The sequence below is a fragment of the Haliaeetus albicilla genome, chromosome 12 (genome assembly GCF_947461875.1).
Source record: "Haliaeetus albicilla chromosome 12, bHalAlb1.1, whole genome shotgun sequence".
Taxonomy (NCBI): domain Eukaryota; kingdom Metazoa; phylum Chordata; class Aves; order Accipitriformes; family Accipitridae; genus Haliaeetus; species Haliaeetus albicilla.
Window position 1 is genome coordinate 25416997 of NC_091494.1, and position 22224 is coordinate 25439220.

The window sequence follows — 22224 nt, forward strand, 5'->3', positions numbered from 1 at the left end:
CGGGGTGACGCCAGGCGGGCGGCAGCGCGCTACCGTCACTGAGGCGGCGCCGGGCGGGGGAGGGGGTGTTTACGGCGCGGGTGGGGCGCGCAGCACCGCCGCCAGCGAGGCCTAGTCGGCGGCGGGGGGGGAGCGGGCCGGGCCCGCGTCCGCACCATGTCCGCCTGCCACAGCTGCGCCGCCGCCGCCCGCCTCCTGGGCTCTACGCTGCCCTCCGCGCGGAGAGGTAACCGCCGTCCTCCTCTCGCCGTCGCCCGGCCCCGGGGCGGGGGGCTGGGCCCCTCCGTCCCGGGGCCCTCACGGGGCCCTCACGGGGCCCTCACGGGGCCTGGAGCGCCGCGGCCCCTTCCGCTCCCCCGCCGCCTCCCTGAGGGGAAACGGCGTTCGTTCCCTGCGGCCGCCGCGCGGCTGTCACCGCTCCGCGCCCCTCCAGCCGCGCCGCTGCCGGTGATTGATTCTGGGGAGCGGGGCCCGCCGGGTCAGTGCCGGAGCGGTGTCGGCGGGGAGCAGCCGCGCTCCGGCGGCAGCGAGACGAGCCGGCCCGGGGAGTTCCGTGCTGCAGCGCCGCGATAAGGGCTTCGGTTAGGCCGCGGGTGGCTGCCTCGGCCCTTTTCTTTTCTCCCCCCCTCCCCCTCATTAATCTTTCGCTAGTGTCACCCTGGGTGGTGTGAGGGGACGGCCGGTGGCGCGTCAGGATTAAGGGCAGTATTACATGGTGTGAATTTCTGGACAATTAGCCCGCATTGATATACCTTCGGGAGATGTAATGCGAGAACGGAGTTTATTTCAACAGAAGTGATTTTCAGCAGCAGTCGTCCAGTGTGCGTTACCCTGTAGTGCTAGTTAATGAGCCTAATTAGCTGACTGATTAAAAGCCTGCCTTTTTTACAACCGAAACTTGAAATATTTCTCATAAAGACTTGGGCTCGGTTAGAAAAAAGTAATTATTTCCAACTTGGTAGAAGGGTGAGACTGTGCAAACCACTTACTGGAAGTCGAAGGGGAGGGAGGCTGTTACTTTTTTGCTACTTTTGCCCTTTTCATGGTGCTCTTGTGGGTAGTGAGAGTTGACATACTGCGTGCTGTTTTTAGTGAAAGGCAGACCACTCCCAAATTGTGCTGCAAATCTCTACTGCTGCCACATTTGCGACAGGGTTTTGAATGATTGTACCCTCAGCAATAGCCTGAGATGATTTATTACCTTTGAGAGGTGAGTTAACTCATTGCAGTTGGCTTTACGTTTACATCTCTTGATGTCACATGTGCTGAAAGGCTTAAACCAGTACTTTCAACTTCAGCCTGTCTGGCCTTGTGTAAACCCACTGAAGCAATAAACTTTAAAGCAAGTAACATTCTGAATTAACTTTAGGATTATCTTTTTTTAAAAAAAAAATTGTTTTGTCAGAACTAAGGTTTAAAAGTGATGTGTAAAAGAATAAATGAGACTAAAACACAGATACAGAGTAATAAGATTATTTGCATATCAGCTTTCCATGAAAGTTCTTAAAAAAAAAAATCTTATTTTGGTGCATTTTTGTTGTTGTAATGGATTATGTCTTCTGCCAGGTACTTTGTTTGCTATTATTGCTGGTTGGTACAAACTTGAGAGTATTCAGGGTGCATGGATAAGTCTAGTTGATCAAGTGTTGTGTGTGACAGAGGAGAATTGTCTTGTCACAGTCTCCCTGTCACTTCCTTGGGCAATAGATTCTTCCAAGATATTTGAAGCTTGGCCCAAAAGTCTGTATTTCTTTCCTCGAGTATCAGTTAAAGGTTAATAAGGTGTAAAGGAGCCTCCCATTATGTCTTAACACACTAATCTGAACTCCCTGGATAGATGCCATTGCTGCTACCAACATTCTTATGTTAGGTACATGTCTTTTAAGTTTACTGTTTGAAAAAACCACCCAAGCTCTGACTGCTAGTTGTGTGTGTGAGTAAATACTGCTGTGCTAGCCAGCTGTTGCATATTTGAACATTTATCAGTATCTGGATCATTCAGTGGAAGTTGCTAGGCATTGGGCTGGAATGTTGATTTCTCCCAAAAATCTGCCTCTGGGCTTATTTATGCAAGAAAATAGTTGTGATAACTTCTACTGCTTCATTCTTTAATTGTACAATGATATTTTGTCAAAAAAAGTATCACTCAGACCTCATGATAAGTGCAGGGACAAGGCTTTTCCTATTTAGCCACAAGCTGATGTAGCAGTAATAGGATATTATTTTCTTTTGTTTCTAGTTTAGCCTATCTACACCCTTTAGAGTTCAGCACATATAGCAGTGTGAGTTTAATGTTCCCAAAAGGCTGGCCAGCTAAGACTTTCGTGAGAGTGAATTTAACAGCAACAAAAGCGTTACAATGTGGGTGTAATGCTGCTGGCTAGCCTAGATCTGCTGCCAGTGTCCCGTTAAATGCCCCACAGCTACTGCATTTCTGATCAATAGACGGGCATACTCCGTAACGTGGCACTTAACCAGCTCAATACTTGACACTGTGTATGGTGTCATACTTCATCCAATGCAGTTTTCAGTGCATTTTCTGTCTCACAGGTGTGCTCTGAATTAAAATCAGTGATCTTTAGTCCATGTGCAGTGCTTAGTGGTAAAATGCTTGAGTTGAGAAGTAAAATGTATTAGTGCTTCATCCTTTCTCCCCAGGCCAAATCTTCCTGTATTGCAGGAAGGTTGTGTAACTTTGAGTTTTGTTCAGGGGAGGTGAGATGGGTTTTTTATTTTGTTAAGGGGTCTTTTCTCAATTGCCTTTAGAAGTGGTAAAACAAATCTCGTTAAAGGAACCAGCTATGAAGAATAAGCCCCCAAGACAGGGAATTAATGCCGAACAGCTATTGCATTGTAAATGCTCACCACAGCTTATTCTCTGCTGACAAGTGCACTTGGCGCACATAGTCTTCAGAGTTCTCTGCAGATTCAATTGAAAGAACGCAACTGCTTGTGAAAGTGAGCCAGCATTTTTAAGTTTACGGGGCTATTTTCATAGTTTATCCTATGTAATCTAAGGTGTCTTGCTGTGTTGCAGTGGCACTCAGCAGAGGAATTTAAAATTGGTGAGCACATTGATCGTTATTCCTCCCTCACGTTTACAGACAGAAGTAATGCTATTACAGATTTCTAAAAGATTACATTTTTAATCACGTTAAAAATAACTGCAAATGATCTTCAAGTTCAGGAATCTTAAGCAGATGTAAGTTAATAAAACAACTTCAAATCTCATTTGACACTGTCTTCTTGGTTGTGACTTTGCAGAAGCCTGTGAGAGTTTTCCTGGTAAATTTAGGCTTATCCATAATGCTTTTCTTCTTAAATGTCGTCTTTCAACTAAGATTCCAGATATTAGTTGTCATTGTTATCTCTTTCAAAGCAAATGAATTGTACTCCTCTTGCCATTCTTATGGTTTTAATTCTTTTTTCAGAAGAGTTTTTGGAGTTTAGTATAGGATTCTCTCATCTTTCCAACAGTAAACCCATATATTGTCAGCAAGTTTTTAATTGTTATTGTTGCTATATAGCTCTTCTGTTGGCAAGTCACAGAGCTCTTATCAAAACCAGAGAGCAAGTGAGAAATTTGCCACTTTCAATGTGAGAGAAGTGAGATATGTATTCCAGGCTCTTGCCTATGTTGAGAGATGTTGCAATCACAAGCACGACATATGTTGATTCACATCATACCTAGCCATGAAATGTAATCCTACCCGCTGTTGCAAGAGGAGGAAAAGGCTGTTTAGTTTCTCAATGAGGTTTTTTTTCACGTTGGCAGTAAGCTATTTCAACAAAGTTAAGATTATGCTGAATTGACTTGTGCCTGTCTGTCAGCACATGCCAAATATGACACTACCTTTCAGTTTTCCTCAGGACAACTTTTTTTGTCAAGCAGTACCTCAAATTCCTGGAAACCAGTTTTGAGTAGAGATCACAAGTGAAAGCCAAATCCAGATGTGCAGTCTGTGAGTTTGAGACACTTCTTTGGTAATTTTTGTGCAATAAGGAGATGCTTCAAAGGTCTCTCTTTTACTTCAGGGGTTGAAATATTTCACAATAAGCGCTGGATGTTGATTGTATTTATCATTCTGAGCATCAGTTTCATAACTGGGATGTTCCTTATTTCATGACACAATGGGACTCTCAATTATCTGACGCTAGAGGACCTGGAGTTACTTTTGGGTCATTTTTGGATGATCCAGGCAGTTTTTAATGAGATGAACATAAGGTGGTGAAGAGAATTTATTTTGGATAACTGGAATTTGGATGTTCTGTTGCTGAAACCTTTGAGCTCCATTCAATGTAAATAAATTCTGGCATTTGGTGGCACTGGGATTAGAACTAGAGTATTTTTAATGTTTAATTTTCATGTTTTAATTTTTTTTAGGTATTACTTGTGGTCGTACACGCATCCCTGTTTTAGGAAAACTTGGGACTTTTGAAACTTGTTCCCTAAGACGGATTCCTCTTAGAAACTTTTCGGAAACACCAGCCTATTTTGCTTCAAAGGACGGTGCAAACAAGGAGGGTTCTGGAGATGGAAGCAAGGTAACCTCCACGCATTAGGTTTTTCAAAAGTTTATATAAAATATTTCTTAAACATTTTTAGTATTTTTTTTCCTTACTTAAAATTAGAATCTTCTTGAAATTTTTGCTAACTCTTCACATTTCTGATCCTTCAAATTGCTACAACTGACAGTGAAGAAGAAAAAAATTGTATTGTGAATATATTAGCAGACAAACCTTATAAACATCCTATAATGTTTTTCCCAGTTTTATAAATCTTTTTGCCTAGCATAAAGGGACACTTGAAAACTTTGTAGAATGTTATAAATCCACAACAGGTTTCAGGATCTCAGGAAAGAGTAGTAGTCAGAACTATTCTCCTTCAAAAGCCTGCTATGTCCAAGTAGGCTTTTTAAAGGGAGTACATTTTAAAGTGTTTTTGTTTTCAGCACTATTTTGGTAGTTGTATTAAGCAAGACAAGTCTGTGAGGAGACTAAGCTTTATTCTTGTCAGTAAATTGTAATCTATTTTCATCCTAGTCTTTCTCTATAATTATAGTTAATAAACAGCTTCTTCAGTTAAATGATTACCTGAGAATAAAACTGCTCTTTAGTCAGCAAATAAGATTTTGAGAGTTCACAGGCAATAACTTTGCCTTAGTATGGCATGTTGTAACATCTGAGGTACTGTACAGATGACACAGGTGTGTTCTGAAGATTCAGATTAAACTTTTTTAAAAAATAAAGAAGGAAGATAAAAGAATTTTAATAGTCTTTTTCTTGAGAAGGGTTGTGAGGAGAAATGAGTAGGCAAGCAAGGTTTTAAAAAAATGGGGAACTGCCTTGGAAAAGGGAAGAGAGATCTTTGCTGTTTCCTAAAATATAATAGCTTTTATTATTAATCAAAGTATGAAGGCATAGAATGGATAGAGTTTTAAAAAATGTTAACCTTGAACACCACTAAGCAAGGTAACATGGAGAAAGACAAGTAGGTCTCCATCAGGGAACTCTGCCTTAGAAGTAAAAGATAAAATATTTCCAAGCAATTTCTGAGATGCTTGTTTTATAGGCCATATCTACCCTACAGCCATGTGCCAGCATAGCTACATCTGTCAAGGACGTGAGAAGAGTTGTGGCTTCAGAAACCCTTAGAATCAACACAGTTGCGATAATGAAATTACTCTATAAGTATGATTTGTTTTCTTCTTTGGTGTTAGAATAAATTACATTGAAATATACTATTAAAACATTCTTGATGCAGTTTAGCTTGTTATTGTTCTAGTGCCAGTCAAGCAGTTCTAATGTGGATATGGGATGCATCTTCCATGGGCATCCAAAATTGGTAGACGTGGGAAATGCAGATGTGTGTACACTTCCAAATGTTGTGTTGTTCTAAGTTTTCAAAGCCTTTAAAAAATCCTGACAATAGTTATTTTGTCATTCAGCTATTGCAATATTCGCATTACTGGATTCCATAAACACGCTGCTAAATGCCTAATGTAACAGCTCCATTGTTTGGGGCTAATTGTCTGGAAATCTTTTTTAGAAGTCTGTCGGTGAGGGGGGTGGTAAAAAGACAAGCTCTGGAAGCTCTGGGAAAGGAGGGAACCAGCTGCGCTGCCCGAAGTGTGGTGACTTGTGCACACACGTGGAGACCTTTGTGTGTAAGTTTTAATGAATACTTTCTTTTTTAAATAGACACTGAAGTGACTATATTTGTGATCTAACGTAGGCCTGATAGCTAAGTTTTAGCCTACCTAATTATGCAATGTCAAAAATTTTCTTATGCTTAGTTTGGCCACGTTGGCATAAGCATGTATTGTTTCTCTGGATACATTTGTGTCATTTCCTATGATGTGTGGTGGAGCTGAATATGGCGGTGGAATTTGGACCGCAACTGTGAATACGCAGTTTTAAAATAGTTTGTTACTTTTTATGCAGTGGAAGAGATGCTCACATAAACAATACCATTTAACTACTGATGATTCTTTCTGTCCATTATATAAATATATACTTATATATGTGTATGTTTGTAATGTTTGTCCTTTGTTTACTAAATAATAAAACTTTAATCCTGCATGTAGTGTAACCAAAGTGCTTATCCAGCTGAGGAGTTAGTATATGACAGATGGCTTACTAGAATGGTCTTCTGTGGTGAAGTCAGATCCATAATACATTCCAAATAGGAGGCTGGAAAGTCCAAATAGAAAATCCAAAATGTGTCAGATGCCTGGTGTCCAGCAGAAATAGCTACTTTTTTTGAAGTACGGTCCAAATTAATGCCAGTTATGCTTTAGGCTCTATCAGACTTGAAGATGTTTATCCTTATTTCAGTGCTAATGAGACCAGCCTAGAAAATAGTTATTAGAAAGCAAATACCCATTGTTAGGGCTCAGGGAGGAAGTATCAAGTCATAATCAGATGTGTGCACTGAGAAGCTTAAGACAAGGTCAGCTGAAACTTGTTCAACAGTTGTTAATATTGCAGTTGGTGAAGATAGTGAGCAGATGTGCTATTATTTGCTGCTACTCATATAAAATAATACTTAATAAAAATGATCAAACATCATGAATCACAAGACAATTCTATAATAACAGTATTTATGTTAGATAAAAGGATCAGTCCTCAGCTACTGTTTTTTCCCAGAAATATTAAGCTTTTTTTTGTTGTTGTTCGAAACTATAGGCAACAAGGTTTTCTGTAAAATCTGGCACTAGTTGATGGAACTAGAAATACAACCTGTGTGATGTTCAATATGTTGGCCTCTCCATGGACTAGGTGTGGTTGAAAACAGTGGAAGGAGTTTTAACCTCATTTATATTCTTATGAGATGATTTATGAGTAGACAGAGACATTTTGAAGCACTCACGTCACTGGTGTTTGCACTCCCCTTGTTACTGGAGTTTGTGGTTTTATCTGGAAATACCATTCAAGCATTGCCCCAGAATAGAACAATCACTGTGTATCCCTGGAAGACAGAGATGTGATTTAGTATAGTGTCAGTGTCTCTAGGAATCTTTAAGCATGCTTGAAAACTTTCATAGGAAGAGAATTCATTCATACTAACGTTATGGGAGAAAATGTCTGGTATATGCAATCTCAAATTCACAAGTAGTGATACCGCACTTGAATTGCAGCATCAGAATGGCACAGGTACTGTAAACAGCTTGCGACTGGAAACCCACTTTGTACTTGTAAAATTAGTGTTGCAGCTGGACAGATTTGTTAGAAGCTTGAAAGTCAAAACATGAGGAAGTCGTCTTGTGAATAATTGAATGTATCTACTTTTCTTATCCTTGCATGTTCTACTCTGAGGCTTTAGGATTTTACAGCCTTTAAATGAAGTCTGTTACTAGTTTAAACTAAGTACAGTGTCACCAGATAATGGAGTAGAGCAGACCTTTTTGTTGATCTTGAGAACAGCTGTCAGTTTTCTGTTAACTGGTAACTTAAAAAAAAATTAAACCAATGATTGTAATTGCTCTAATTTCTCAGAAATTCCTGTGAGTTGTGGTCAAGTTTTCTCTGGACCTGTGTCTTTCTGTTTTAGTCTGTCAGTTTGAGCACACTGCTTCCAAGCCAAACTGTAGGATATAAAGCAGCTGGAAAATGGAAGAGCTAATTATCTTAAAAATTATTTTAAAAAAGAAAACAAAAACTAATAAGAAAAAAAAAAGCTGGTTGTCCAGTGGAGTTATTTTTTAAGGGGGCTTCTCTTTGTATCCGGAAATCCTGCACAAGGATATGCTTGGCAGTGGTTTTCCAGTAATTAACTGTTAAGGAAGAATATGATGCAAACCAAAAGGAATTTTGCTTTGACACACTTTCTCAGCACTTCCTGTATTGTTTTGCGTTGTGAGAATCTGTAAGGAGAGGTTTGTGATCAGTGAAATAAGATGTAAGCCTCAGATGTAGAGTGAAATCCAATAGCTATAAAGCTGATTGACATAAGAAGCCTTATCTAGGCACTGCTTTTACTGTCTCCACCTGCTGCCATCAGGTTAGCTCTCATCCTCCAAAGCAAGACTTCCTGCTACTGTACATACTTAATAGGCAAGAAGCTTCCCTGTTCTCTTTCTCTTGATGTCTTTTTACCTTACAGCGGTTTAACAGTAGCTCATTATCTCAACCCTACAAATATTTTTAAGATTAATCCTGCGGTGGTTTTGGCTTCCTGTATGTATTGTAAAAACCTGACCTTTCTCTTTGGCAAGGTCAGCTCTTACGGACTTTAGAAATCTCTTTGCAAATGCAGCCTCTGTGGTAATGTTGCCTGAATCAAAAACAACACTTGACTTACATTTTACCACACTGTAAATATTTGCAGACATTTTAATGACAGTGAGGTAATTTGACATGAAGGCTCTTTGCCTCTGTGCTTTTGTGTTTGCTAAAAGAACATATAAAACCATGCCAGTATTTAAGAATAGCAAAGTTGTTTGCAATTTTGAATGCTCAGTTTTAGGGAGATAGTGGTGCTTAAACTTGGTATCCCTGTATTTTAGAGCAAACTTCTCAAAATTTTTTGTTCTGTTAAAACTTGTATTGATACTTTTTTCCAGATTGCTGTGTAGATGATAGAAACTGGCCAGTTTCACAGCTGTGTTTTGGTAACTGAGTCTCCTCCTCAAGGCACCCCATACATCAAAGTTTCTCTGTAACTATGGACCCTATTGGTCTTGCTGAAATGAGGAAGATCTCTAATAACTTTCCTCTGTGCTGCTTGAAGCAATTGATAAAAGCTTACTCTGCACGATAATTTTTTCACTGAATAATGTTTTAAAGATGCACAATAGTATTCTTAATAGCCTGCTCTTTATTTTCTATTTTTTTTTAACTATTCCCATGGATCTATAAAGGGGGCAAGTATTCTCGTGGCTCTTCCATCCTAATAAAGCCGACTATTAGCATTGCATAAGGAAGGGCAACAGCCTCATGACACTGTAGTCATTAAGAATATCAGAGGTGTTTTGAGTGGGCATTGGGAGAAAGTTTGAGGGTTTTGCCCTACAGTATTGTTGGTAAATAACAATTATGTAAGAGGGGTGCAGGCAAGTGGTTCTCCATTGCATTCCCATCAGGCAGATAACAGTAATTTGGACTGTTGCCAGGAGAACTTTCCAGCTGTTACACAAATTTTTCTTTGGACTAGAGTTAATAAAGCTGTGATGGTCACAGTATTATGTGCTACATTCTTAAAATAATCTGCTGGTCATACTTACCCAGTCATAACGTGTGTTTAATATTAAAATAAAAACCCACCTACTCCTCTTTTGCTGATGCCAGCTCTATGGGAGGCAACAACAAGTTATAAATAAGCAGTTTGTTTGTTGCTAGAGGCTGTTACTAAAATCAGGTGGTACTACAGTGTTCAAGCCATTTTCTAAAAACTTCTTATGATTTCAGAAGTTTTGACATTGAAGTTTTTCATGTGGTTGTTTTGCTACATTTACTTTGCTTTTAATTTAATACATTTACTAATATATTTACTTTAAATCAGTCCTGTTGCACATGATTTGCATTTAATAGCATAGTAGTATGGTCAGAAAAGATCTATTTTGAATTATGAATTTATTCTTCTCTACTGTCTATTTTCGATTATTTCAACTTTGCTTTTCCAAAGGAGAAAAAAAAAAGTAGTGCAAGTTCTAGTTTTCAGGCTTTTGAAACCAGTCTTTGCAGATAACATGATTTCTTGAGACATAGTTCACAAAGTCAGCAGTAGGAGGGTTTGGCTTTTGGAATTTGAAAGAAATTTGTTCTACTCTTGACAGTAAAAATAAATAAGCAAAAGATCTTGCAAAACATCAAAGTCCTGATCATCTGTTGCATACCACCGCTGCCTCTTGTTGGGAGGAGGCCTTTGTGTGACCCCTCTGTGCTCTGTGTCCTGGGCTTAGGTGACTTGAACATGCTCCATAGTGTTGTTCCACTTGATATATCTTTGATATCCTTGATATTGTAGATTGCTTCCCCACACTTTAGAGTAGTCTGTCCCAAATGACCTTTTTTTTTTTTTTTTTTTTTTTTGCCTGCTAGTTTGAGAGTTAGGAACAATTCCTGCATAGTTAGAAGCCCTCGTTAGTTTTGCATCACTCTGAGATGCCAAATTTCCTCTTCTGAGTGTAGTACTACTGAATAAGTATGAAATAGATTTTTGCTTTTTAATCCCTTGTTTGGTTGCTACCCTGCGTTGAGACTTTTTGGGCAAATTGCATTTCCTCTGTGTCAAATTTCATAGTCCACTAATTGCTTTTAAAGCTTCTAAGGTGAACAAAGGGGAAGTGTTGTGTAAACACAGAGGTGGCTATGCTGTCTTACAGGTGCTTGTCCTGTGTATGACAGTTGGGCAGTTGATTGAGTGCTGTCTAAGCAATTCCTGTTGCCATTTTGTTTTACTTTTTCTGCAGCTTCCACCCGTTTTGTGAAGTGTGAAAAGTGTCACCATTTTTTTGTTGTACTGTCAGAGGCAGACACAAAAAAGAGCATCATTAAAGAGCCCGAGTCAGCAGCAGAAGCTGTGAAATTGGCATTCCAGCAGAAGCCACCGCCTCCACCGAAAAAGGTATGGTTCTTAATTTCACCCCAGTGTTTCCTTGTATTACAGCATGGTGAAATGCTTTACTTCTTAATCTGCATCAGGTGTGTAATGGTCTGCTTTGACAGAGCAACAAACAAGACAGACAATCAGCTCAGGATTAAACCTCTGAGAGCTATGTGACCCAGCAGAGCACTGATAAAGGGGACAAGTAGATCCAATAAAAGTAGTTGGGCTTATTTTCCTCTGCCTTTGTATTGTGACTGAAGTCCAGTACCTTCATTTTTGACTTGTGACCCTGAGGCTAATTTCAACCCTCACCAACTGTAGTATCTTTTACTTCCTGCTGTGGCCTCATATTCTGCACCCTTACATTAGCAGCTTCCTTCTGTAGCTGCAGAACCTTTTATTTGTCCTGTTTCTGGGCAAGAACTGTGGCTGATTAGCTTGTGGCTGTGACCCATCTTATTTGGTTTCCCTTTCCCAAATAGTGAGGGAGCTTATTGTGTTTCTCAGTTCCTAGTGGACTGTAATGACTTCTGAAGCTGTGTGTGGCTCCTGGATAGTCATTCCTCTTGTAAGACATTAAATATTCTTGAAATTTCTGTTCCTCTTACAAATTTGGGTGAAAATAAGAATGGATTTAAATATTAGTAGGGAAGAACCGACAGACACGATATGATTAAGTGCCATGTTTTTAAGTAAACTTATCAACAGGAATATGTTTTTTATTTTAGATGTTGTGTTTCTGTTTCTCAGTTCTGTAATGGTTGGTTTGGACCAAAGTCCATCTTTGGCACAATATACTATTTTTTATTTTTTGCTGCAGGGTGGTTTAGAAGTGTTATTAAAATTGAGTTATTTTTCAGATTTATAACTACCTCGACAAATATGTTGTTGGTCAGTGTTTTGCCAAGAAGGTGCTTTCAGTTGCTGTGTACAATCATTACAAGAGAATCTACAATAATATCCCAGCTAACCTGAGACAACAAGCAGAAGTTGAAAAGCAGAATTCTTTAACACCGAGAGGTTTGTATTATGTTTGGTATTTTTCTGGTCAAATAAAACTTACCATTTCAGGGCTCTAATGTAAGAAACCTGAGAAGGATTTTACCTCGACACTAGATGTTCTGTAATTGGAATGAGCTAAAAGAATTTCTATTACATTTAATGTTCACTGTATGCAAACTTCTGTGATTTATTTAAAAGTAATCAAGGGTTTATGATGCCATGGGTATGGCCTCCTGTTATTACATGGTTAGCATTTTTTACTGACGCATGTCATTAGGTATTTTCCTTTAACTTCATAAAGTGAGCCTCCTAAAGTTTTCTTTCTAATCTCATTTACTGCTTAACGGTAAATCTGCTGCTTAATCTGCAAGCAACAATGTAGATCATGAAGACAATATTTTGTGTAGTGAATTTGATGAATAGCTAGCTTTCTAACCTCACTTGCTGCTGTTGGCAGCATCTGTTGGTCACCATAGTATTGTTCCATATCTAGCAGGTGTAGATGGAGTTACTTTTGGCAGTACTGTTGCTACTGAGTAAGTGTGTAGCTATGTTGATCTAATTTATTTTTGGAAGTAGGATTAAGTTACTGTGTCTGATTCAAAACGTACCTTGATTTTTTTTTTTTTAAGGTGTTTTGTTCTGTTTTGCAATAAATAGTATGCTAAGCAAACAGAATCTTCTTTGTTTTTTTGAATTTATGTAAAGAAGTATTTTAACTGAGGGGAAAACATTAGTAGCACTTTTCTGGTAATGGTAGGAGAGCAGTTGTGTACCTGGCACAGAGAGGTTTCTGACCATCCACAGGAAGATAAAATGGTGCACACCCAGAGGGACTGGCAGTGAACATTTATAATGGGTAGTATTTTGAAATATGTGTAATCTTATGTTGTAACACTCAGATATAAATGTGAGAGTTTAAGGAAGACTTTTCAAAACAAAGTTATATTATAGCATTTTTTTCCCTTCTGTAAGTGGTTTAAAAATGAAAATCTAATCAGAGTTAATAGACTGTTACTGTTTTAAGTAGTAGAAAGCTTGCTGTCATTTTATAAGCATGCAAGTTGGGTTTTGGGTTAATTTTGACAGCAATAAATACTAATTCATGTGGGGATTTCTTGTTAGAAATACATTCATATATAGTGATGAGATTTATTCAGAAGAGGGCAAGAGGTGGAGAATTTATAAGCTTTTATAAACTTACTTTTTATTACTGTTTTCATCCTCTCTCTTAGAATTAGAAATCAGAAGACGGGAGGATGAGTACAGATTTACAAGTAAGTGAACTCTCTCCTCATGTCCTCCTCTGCAATATCTACTCTTTCGATGTTAATGTAGAATAGTCTTTAGTGACTGCTTGTTTGAAATGCTGGGTAAAATCCTGCTTGCTTTTCTTCCGCAAGTAAATTTAATTGATGGCATTGAGTGCATTTTTAACAAAAGTGACTAGGATTTGAGACTCTATCTAGTTCTAGGTGGAAAGCAGGTAAATTGTAAAAATACCTTTTATGAAGTTGGTTAAATAATTATCTGTCCTTAGAATTGTTCTCAGTAGGCGAAATTTAATTTTTTTTTTTTTTTTTTTTACTTGGATCTGAGGTATGATTATTTTGGTAATGCCATACAGAATATAATGTGAGGTAGATAGTAAAGGAAGTTATGCAACTGTTTTCTGCAGGGTATTTGTCCTCTTAAAAGGCACTGTCACCTTGAACCTCGGAATGCCTTTTTTTTTTTTTTTTTTTTTCCCCCCCAGTTGATGTCAGTTATGTTTATTTTCAGTCCACTGGAACTCTCCTGGCTATTGAACTTCTTCCTTAGACTAGTGTAGATCAATTTGTATGCCCAGTTACACCTCTTCAAACCATTTTCTTAATCTTCAGAATTGTACCCTGCAAGCCAATTAAAACTAGTGCTCTGAAAAAAGAAAATCCAGCTCAGTCTTCATATCCATGTGTAGAAACAAAACCGGTAACAACTGAACTAAGACAGGTCTTTAAATCTTGAGAGTAGACCTGTGCATTGCTTTTGTAATTGTTATGGTATGTAACAATTCCAGTTACAATTACAGTTGTACTGTACTGTATGTACGGTTCCTGTACTTTTTCATCATAGAGATCAACGGTTTGGGTTTATTTCCTCTTGTGCTAAAAAAAAAACCCAAACATAAAAAACTACAGCTAAAATGAGTTAATTTGTAGGGACTGAAAATTTCTCGTGTTTTTTAATGTAAAGGAATATTTTTAGATAATCCACTGTGCCACTGGAAATTCTTTTCATATATGAAAAATATAAGCTTGTGCAAAAATACGATTGGAACTCGTTTTTGTAATAATTATGCCATGTTTCTGTTGCAGTCCTATCTGTAAACTTCTGTACAGATAGAATTATAGGTTTGCAGAACAAAACAGAAGAACCAAGCTTTTATTATGTATTTAAGGTAATGGCAGACCTTGTTAGTGCTCAAACAGTACTATTATTGTTCTCTTCAGAACTATTGCAGATTGCTGGAATCAGTCCACACGGTAATGCTTTAGGAGCATCGATGCAGCAACAAATGAACCAGCAGATACCTCAGGAGAAACGGGGAGGAGAAGTATTAGATTCACCCAATGATGACATAAAACTTGAAAAAAGTAATATTTTGCTGCTTGGACCAACTGGATCAGGTATACAGCTGCATGTTTTTATAGGTGTCAGATTTTTCTTAGAATTGATTGTTAATGAGTGATTTTTCTCTCTTGTGATTATTCCAATTTGGTGTATAAAAAGCTGAACTGTGAATTCCAAACTGGGATTTTTGTACTTTCATGCCATGGTAACAAGCTGAGCTAAATGGCCTTGAAAAGGAAGGAGGTCTAGTCATGTGGTTTTCTTTGTTTGGGTTTTTTTGTGTTTTTTTTTTTTTTTTTTAATTGCCTATATTTACTGACTGATTAAAAGATGTAACTTTCACTAAGCCAAAATAAAGTGCATTTAAACTTTCTCTGCTTTAGATGGCAAGCTGAGATGCTGCAGTTAGAAAGTGTTGTTTCACCTCTGGGACAGATCTGTTGCAGGGGGGTTAAAAGAGAAATTATATTTGTATGTTCATAAGAAGTGGGAGTGTTTGTGCTGAAGTGATAGCATTTTGCAGACTTTTTGGAAGAACATTCACTAAATAACATTTTAATTCTGTTTCTCCAGAACTTCAAAGCAGGAGCAATTGGACTTTGCACTGTACCCTGAGTGTCTGCAAAGCGCTACTGATTTATTTAATCTTTAATCTATGCAAGTACCTGTATTCTGTTTTTTACATTGTGTAACACACTATATACATTTCAAGCTGCCTCAAATGCATCGTATTAGTCTAATTCAGAAATACAGCTTGCCAATGTAAAAAACACTGTTGATGAAAACTGGCTTCCTTGGAAATTATTCTTATATGAATATATGAACATGCTGGCATCATTCAAAATGTCTAAGGACAGTAATGATGATCATATAGTAAATATTTAGTTTTGTGTGCTCTAAAGAAATGTATGGAAGTTGTAACATACAGTTTTTATTTCATCAGGTAAAACCTTGCTGGCTCAGACTCTAGCTAAATGCCTAGATGTACCTTTTGCTATCTGTGATTGTACTACCTTGACTCAAGCTGGCTATGTTGGTGAAGACATTGAATCTGTCATTGCGAAACTTCTGCAAGATGCCAACTACAATGTAGAAAAAGCTCAGCAAGGTAGACTTTTACAATATGTTTCCTGAAGTTCATTCATAGACACTGTTAATCTCACCTAAGTGCTCTAAACTTTGAGACCACCAGTACTTCTGTAATTTATAGTCCTGTTGCATGTACCTGAATTTTAACACTTTAAATCAGAAATAATGAACCTGAAAAGAGCTCTAAGCATGTCTTCTAGTTTTTGTTCTTGTCCATAGTTGGACAAGATTGCATACATTTTTGCAACCTACAGCATGGAAGTAGAACAGACTGCTGCTGTCTTAAATTATGTTCTTCCCTGTGTGTAAGTTCTTGCTTCTCTTAAAAAGTGGAGTCTTCCTTAAATCCATTTTCTGTAACTGCAGGAATTGTTTTTCTGGATGAAGTGGATAAGATTGGCAGCGTTCCTGGTATTCATCAGTTACGGGATGTTGGAGGAGAAGGTGTTCAACAAGTAAGTACTTCTGTGGAGTGATTTCACTTTGTAAGCAAACAGCCCATCAAGTCTACGTATCATCCTATCATGTCAAATAGCACAAGAGTGTATAGAGTCGTAGTTCTTCAGTTCCTTAATTACTAACCTTTGAAACCCTAATCTTTCCTCTTTACTTTCTTCATTCCAAAAAAACCCACCCCCAAAACTCAAAAGCAACTCAAGACTGCTTCATAGAAACATTTTAATTGAAAAACATCCTTGCAGCATTCAGATAGAAAGTTGCATAATGTAGGCAAGAATAGATAACATTTTCCATTTTGACAAAACTATTGAAGCAACTTGTTACTAAGTGCAGCTCATAATGTGCACGGGAGTCACATTAAAGAAAGATTTTTGTCTATCATTGAATGGGATTGTTTGTCTCATATGGAAAACCGATTTCTTTATACACTTATTATAAAGGCATAAGGGATTAAATAATGTAAATACATCTGTGAAAGTAAGCACAATATGGTGTGTCGTCTTATATGATGCTACACAGTGGAATTTTATGTTGCTTATTTCTTCTTTCCTTCTTAGGGCTTGTTAAAATTACTAGAAGGCACAATAGTAAATGTTCCAGAAAAGAATTCTCGTAAACTACGTGGAGAAACAGTGCAAGTTGACACAACAAATATCCTCTTTGTAGCTTCTGGTGCTTTTAATGGTCTTGACAGAATTATCAGCAGGAGGAAAAATGAAAAAGTGAGTGCATCAGGCTGTATTTGAATGGAGAAATGATTATCTTAATTACTGCTCATAGTACTGACTCCTAAAGGTTTTGCTATATTTGTAAACCCACTAAGTTTGTTTGTAGAGCAGCAGTTTTCCATCTGTTATCTGGGAACCTGAGGTTAAGCCTAAGAAAGGTAGCAAAGAACAAGCCTATTGTTAGTAGGCTTAAGTAGCTTGCAGTGGTCTCTACTGCCACAGAGAAATTTTTGGCATATGCAAATAGGAAAAAAATAGGGGGGAAAAGAAGGTTGAAAGCTGTTGGTAGAGGACTTGCTGTCCATACTTAAGTGGTAAACTTTTTACATTATTGTCGTGTCCTACGTTTCTTAAAAACAGAATATGTGAAACAGTTCTAGCAGTTGTAATAGGATTCTTTCATTTGCAGTGTACCAAGTGTGAAACTGAGAAAAAGCTTTTTTTCTTCTGATATCCAAAGGTTTACTGTTGATACTCTAATAGTTTGAGCAAATGGTGCTAAAAGCTATCATCATCCTAAGTACCTAGTCATGCAGTTCGCTGTTTTGTGTATTAATGTCTGGGGACAGACTTGTTCTGACTGCAGCTTTCTGACAAAATGTGCACCCTGTTTCTAACAGGGGAGTGACTGAAATCCGAATTACTGTTTATGATAATTAATGTAGCTTTTCATGCAAGCATTCTTGTATGCATTTGCTTCACTTCTTAAGAGCCCTTTTTAGTGTTGCTGGTATTTGCAAACTTATCAGGATGTTACTAACCTTTTTTTATTTTAAGAAAAACTTACTCTTAATCAGTCTGATGTGTTGATACCTTACTGAAGGTATTAAATGTTATAACAAATTCATGGTGTGCAAGGTGTCCAATTTTACTATAAGTAATTTCTTGAGCTTGAATTAATATGTAATGACATAATCAGTCACTCCAGATTTTTTTTATGCATGTGGCACATGATTTAGTAACATAAAGAAGACTTAACTATGATAGTTCTGTAAGTGTAACATGTTTGTTTTGTAGTATCTAGGATTTGGGACACCATCTAATATGGGAAAAGGCAGAAGGGCTGCAGCAGCAGCTGATCTTGCGAATATAAGCGGAGAGTCCGATCCACATGAAGATATAGAAGAAAAGGATCGCTTGCTGCGTCACGTGGAAGCCAGAGATCTCATTGAATTTGGCATGATTCCTGAGTTTGTGGGACGTTTGCCTGTTGTGGTTCCGCTGCACAGCCTAGATGAGAAAACCCTTGTACGGATTCTTACTGAGCCACGAAATGCTGTTGTTCCTCAATACCAGGCACTATTCAGCATGGATAAGGTTTGAATTTTTATTTGACTATTCTTCAATATTCTTGTTTATAAATACAGTGTTAAAGTGATCCAAAATGTCAATTTAAATCACTTCTTCCTCCCACATGTGCACCTCCCCACTCTGAAAAAAAGTAAGCTAACTCATTAAAACCTGACTGGTTTAGATGGGATAACTGTCCTTGTGGGGTAAGTAATCTGGAAATGGTTGAGTTGCTCTTCATGTTAACATTCAAATGAACATCCATGACTTTGCTTAATAGACATCAAGAGCCACTTCATGTACTGTAGATGTACTTGTATTAGTTGTACGTAAAGGGACATAGTCAATACTGGTAATGTTAGGCAAATATAAAGTGTAGCTGAAGCTTTATGTACGTAGCTTAAATGTTAAGTCTTCTGGTTCGTAACAAGTAAATAGCTACTGTCTGTTATTTTCAGTAATGCTTGTGCTGTCCCACTCAACACACTGTTAAGTTATAAATGAAATAATTAACTAAACTTAGCATTTTTCTCTTCGTAGTGTGAATTAAATGTAACTGAAGATGCATTGAAGGCTATAGCCAGACTGGCCCTGGACAGAAAAACTGGTGCAAGAGGTCTTCGATCTATAATGGTGAGTAAACTAAGTCTCATATTGAGTGAATGAAGCTACCTGCATTTGTGTGTATGGACCTAATGGTGACAATTTTCAGTCAAAACCTCACTTAGTTCTGGGTCTTACACAGATACAGTAAGTCTCTTTCTAAAACTGCGGGTATTCGGAGTTCTTCCAAGAAAACTCTAGCTCTGAAAATCACTTGCTAACCATATTGTTATGTAGAAGAGGGCACACAGAAATATTTTTTCCCTCTATTTTCTTGTAGGAAAAGCTGTTGCTGGAGCCCATGTTTGAAGTGCCCAATTCTGACATTGTATGCGTGGAAGTTGACAAAGATGTTGTAGAAGGCAAAAAAGAGCCAGGATACATTAGGTAAAACCATAATGGAAGTATCAGAACAGACAAGTAACGCAGCTAGACAGGTATTCTAATGGTTGCTGTAGGAACAAGTGTATAAACACAAAACCATGCACACAGCCTGAAAAGGATCTGATTCTCTGTATACTGTACGCAGCTGAATTAGTGCCTATTCTGTCCTAGAGACTTTGGGTCTGTATCGCTTTAGTTTTTAAATAGAAACTAAAAATAAACTTATATATGAAGTTACTTTAAGCCTTTTGTGTGTGTGTGTATACCTGTAGAAATAGAAGTAAATTATAAGCATCATAAGTTAACAGTAAAAATCTGAATTTTAATTGTGACTGTACTGAAATGTCTGAAATGGAACTTTTTCCTTCCTCCTTCTACTTTCTACCACTGAGGTGTTTTGTTTTCTTTAATGCAAGCTCCAGGCTGCTGCAGTTTTCTTGTCCATTGCTCTTGGAGCAGTGGAGAGCCACAAAGGCACATCTATTGATTTACTGAACTCTTGTTAAAATAATCAACTTAATGTTGTAAAGTTTGTATTATGGTAATGATGTGGTGGAATGCTGAAAGCACTGGGCAAATTTGGATTTTAAAAAAATAATCTTGGTGAACAAGGATGGAGTCGAGAGGGAAGGGGTCAGGTTAACAACACAGGTCTGAAATTTAGGAACTCTGCCTTGGTTTCTACCCCTGACAGCTTTTTTGAGTGACTTTGTCCACTGAGGTACGTGCTTTGTATTCATCTGTGTCTGTGCTGAAGCTTGGCTCAGCATACCTACTGTTTCAAAGGGGATGGATGGTTGGAGTGGAAAGTACTATGCTTACACTGATGGTTGCTTTAAGTGATTTTATAGAGCACCAGCATTCATGTTTGCTGGAAATATTAAATTTACTGATTAAATCAAATGACTTAACTGAATTCAATAGCCTTTTGATTTTCAGTAATGAGACTGCATACTGGCAGTAGTGTAAATCTGCACAGCACCATTTTCGGATCAGAAGGTCGTTTAGCAGATGGGTGCTTGTCAGAGCATTTGTCATTGGGGTGCTTTGCAGGTGGCATGTTTACCAGAAGCTATGGAAATCGTCTCCATTCTTTTCCTCAATTTCTAAAGTATCTGATCAGTTTGTTTTAATTATAGGGCTCCCACTAAAGATTCATCTGAAGAAGAATATGACTCTGGCGTTGAGGAAGAAGGCTGGCCTCGACAAGCAGATGCTGCAAACCATTAAAGACTGTCAGAATGCTCACCTGCATAAAGCGCGCTTGGTTATTTCCTTATGATTGCCTCTGGCTTCAGCCTGATACTGAAGGCATCGGATCTATCTCGGATATGATACGTGATGAGGAACTTTATTAGATAAATCAGATTGTGTTATTTTATTGCAACATCACATTGATTTATTTGATGGACATTGTGTGGACTTGGATGGCATAATGTTCAAATATGAATTGTATATTACACTTGTTCAATTAAAATGTATAGCAAATATAGCAGCACCTGGATTGCTCTTTCTAGAAACTAAAACAGCAATGCAGGTGCTGCCAATAGTTAGATTTGACAATAATGTTACTCTACAAATGGGAAATCAAGATTTATAATTAGAGGGTGAATAAACTATTAGCTCCTCATATGACTTGCAGGGGGTTACGTTCAGGTCAGTGTTTGATTTCTGCTGGTGTTTGAAACCAGATGGGTGCTGGAGTGACTTGTTACATTGGTGGGGGAGGAAGCCCTTCCAACAGGATTTTGGAAAAACTGGGACATACTCTGGCACTGCTGGGAGATTCTGCAAAAATGTGGCACTAGTTTGTCACAGTAATTTGAATGCAATTTTAAGTAATAGCCTTTCCTTCGCCTCTCCATTAGGAGTAAGTTCCAGTCACCTTGAATACTGTGAAAGAAGGTGAAGTCAGCAATTTGCTCATTTTTCCAGAAGGGTAAACAGGATTTCTAGGAAGCAGTAAGCCATCTGAATTTGGATGAGAAGTTGACATAAATTTTTAAATATTAATGTTCTAATATAGTACATTTTGTTTAACGTATTGGAACTATCATGCATCAGTTTTTTGGTGCCAGGTATTTGCCCAACCTATCTTATAATGTTAAGAGATGAAAGAAGTAAATGTGTAATATTTTTGATGTAATCAGTAGTGATTGTTCACATGACACAGTGCTTTTTAAGTTATACGCTCAAATGCTAGTATTGCATCTTGTGGTTTTGTCTTTGATTTTTAGTCTCACAGCAAAACAATCCTCCCTCTTCTGTTCTACGCCACAATTAATTCAATCCTTTAGGAAAGTCTTTGTAAAAACACTAAAGGACCTGTATGTTTTTGATTTGTTTCAGGAATTAAAATTGTTGCTTACAACTTTTTGTCTTTCGGTGATACGTGGACTTAAGTTTTACTGACCCCTTTTTCTAAAATTTTAATTCATGCTATTTAAATAAAACTTTCATCGTTCTTTTCAGTCTAGTGGATGTTTTAGGGCAGGAAGGGACACTGCAGAGGTGTTGACACTATTTTTGTTGTTAGTTTTTGTCATGTAAATTTTATTATGTAATACTTGTGTTCTTACCAAGAAGCAGCGTGACAGATGCAACAGATACTTCCCTTAGGATTTCAGTTTTTTTCAGGTTAAATGACCCACTAATGGTTCAGAACAAGCTGCCTTCGGAGCTGAGGATATTTCTAGGAGAAGCTTAGTCCCCTCAAAATGGGAATCTGTGGTGAACTATCTGTAACTGCATCCTCACTTTCCTTTTTGTAGAGTGAAAAAAATAAAACTGCTTTTAATTCTGAATCCTTTAATTCAAATCCTTTTTTAAATGGATTGAAAAAACATTTTAGGCAAAACTGTTCAACAACTTAGTTTTGAAAGTTGTTTGGAATTATGTAACTGAGAACTGTTTTTAAGGAAACAAAATGCCATGTAACTACAGTTTGTACTTCACCTCTGGCGTTTGAATAAAACAAAGCGAATACTCAAGCAGCGGAGAGTTGTC

At 37.9% G+C, this 22224-nt stretch overlaps 1 protein-coding gene across 2 annotated transcripts; it reads left to right on the plus strand.

Moving 5' to 3' along the window:
• Window positions 1-73: 73 nt before the first annotated feature.
• On the plus strand, window positions 74-22208 carry CLPX (caseinolytic mitochondrial matrix peptidase chaperone subunit X). Of its 2 annotated transcripts, XM_069798570.1 has the most exons (14): window positions 74-226; window positions 4385-4545; window positions 6050-6167; window positions 10914-11068; window positions 11911-12070; window positions 13288-13329; window positions 14545-14721; window positions 15609-15773; window positions 16121-16209; window positions 16771-16935; window positions 17959-18258; window positions 18772-18864; window positions 19115-19221; window positions 20358-22208. In XM_069798570.1, exons 1-14 carry the CDS (start codon window positions 157-159, stop codon window positions 20446-20448), a joined length of 1893 nt encoding a protein of 630 aa, XP_069654671.1. In that variant the 5' UTR covers window positions 74-156; the 3' UTR covers window positions 20449-22208. The 2 variants fall into 2 exon arrangements, with proteins under 2 accessions (XP_069654671.1, XP_069654672.1); XM_069798571.1 differs by lacking the exon at window positions 13288-13329.
• Window positions 22209-22224: the final 16 nt, after the last annotated feature.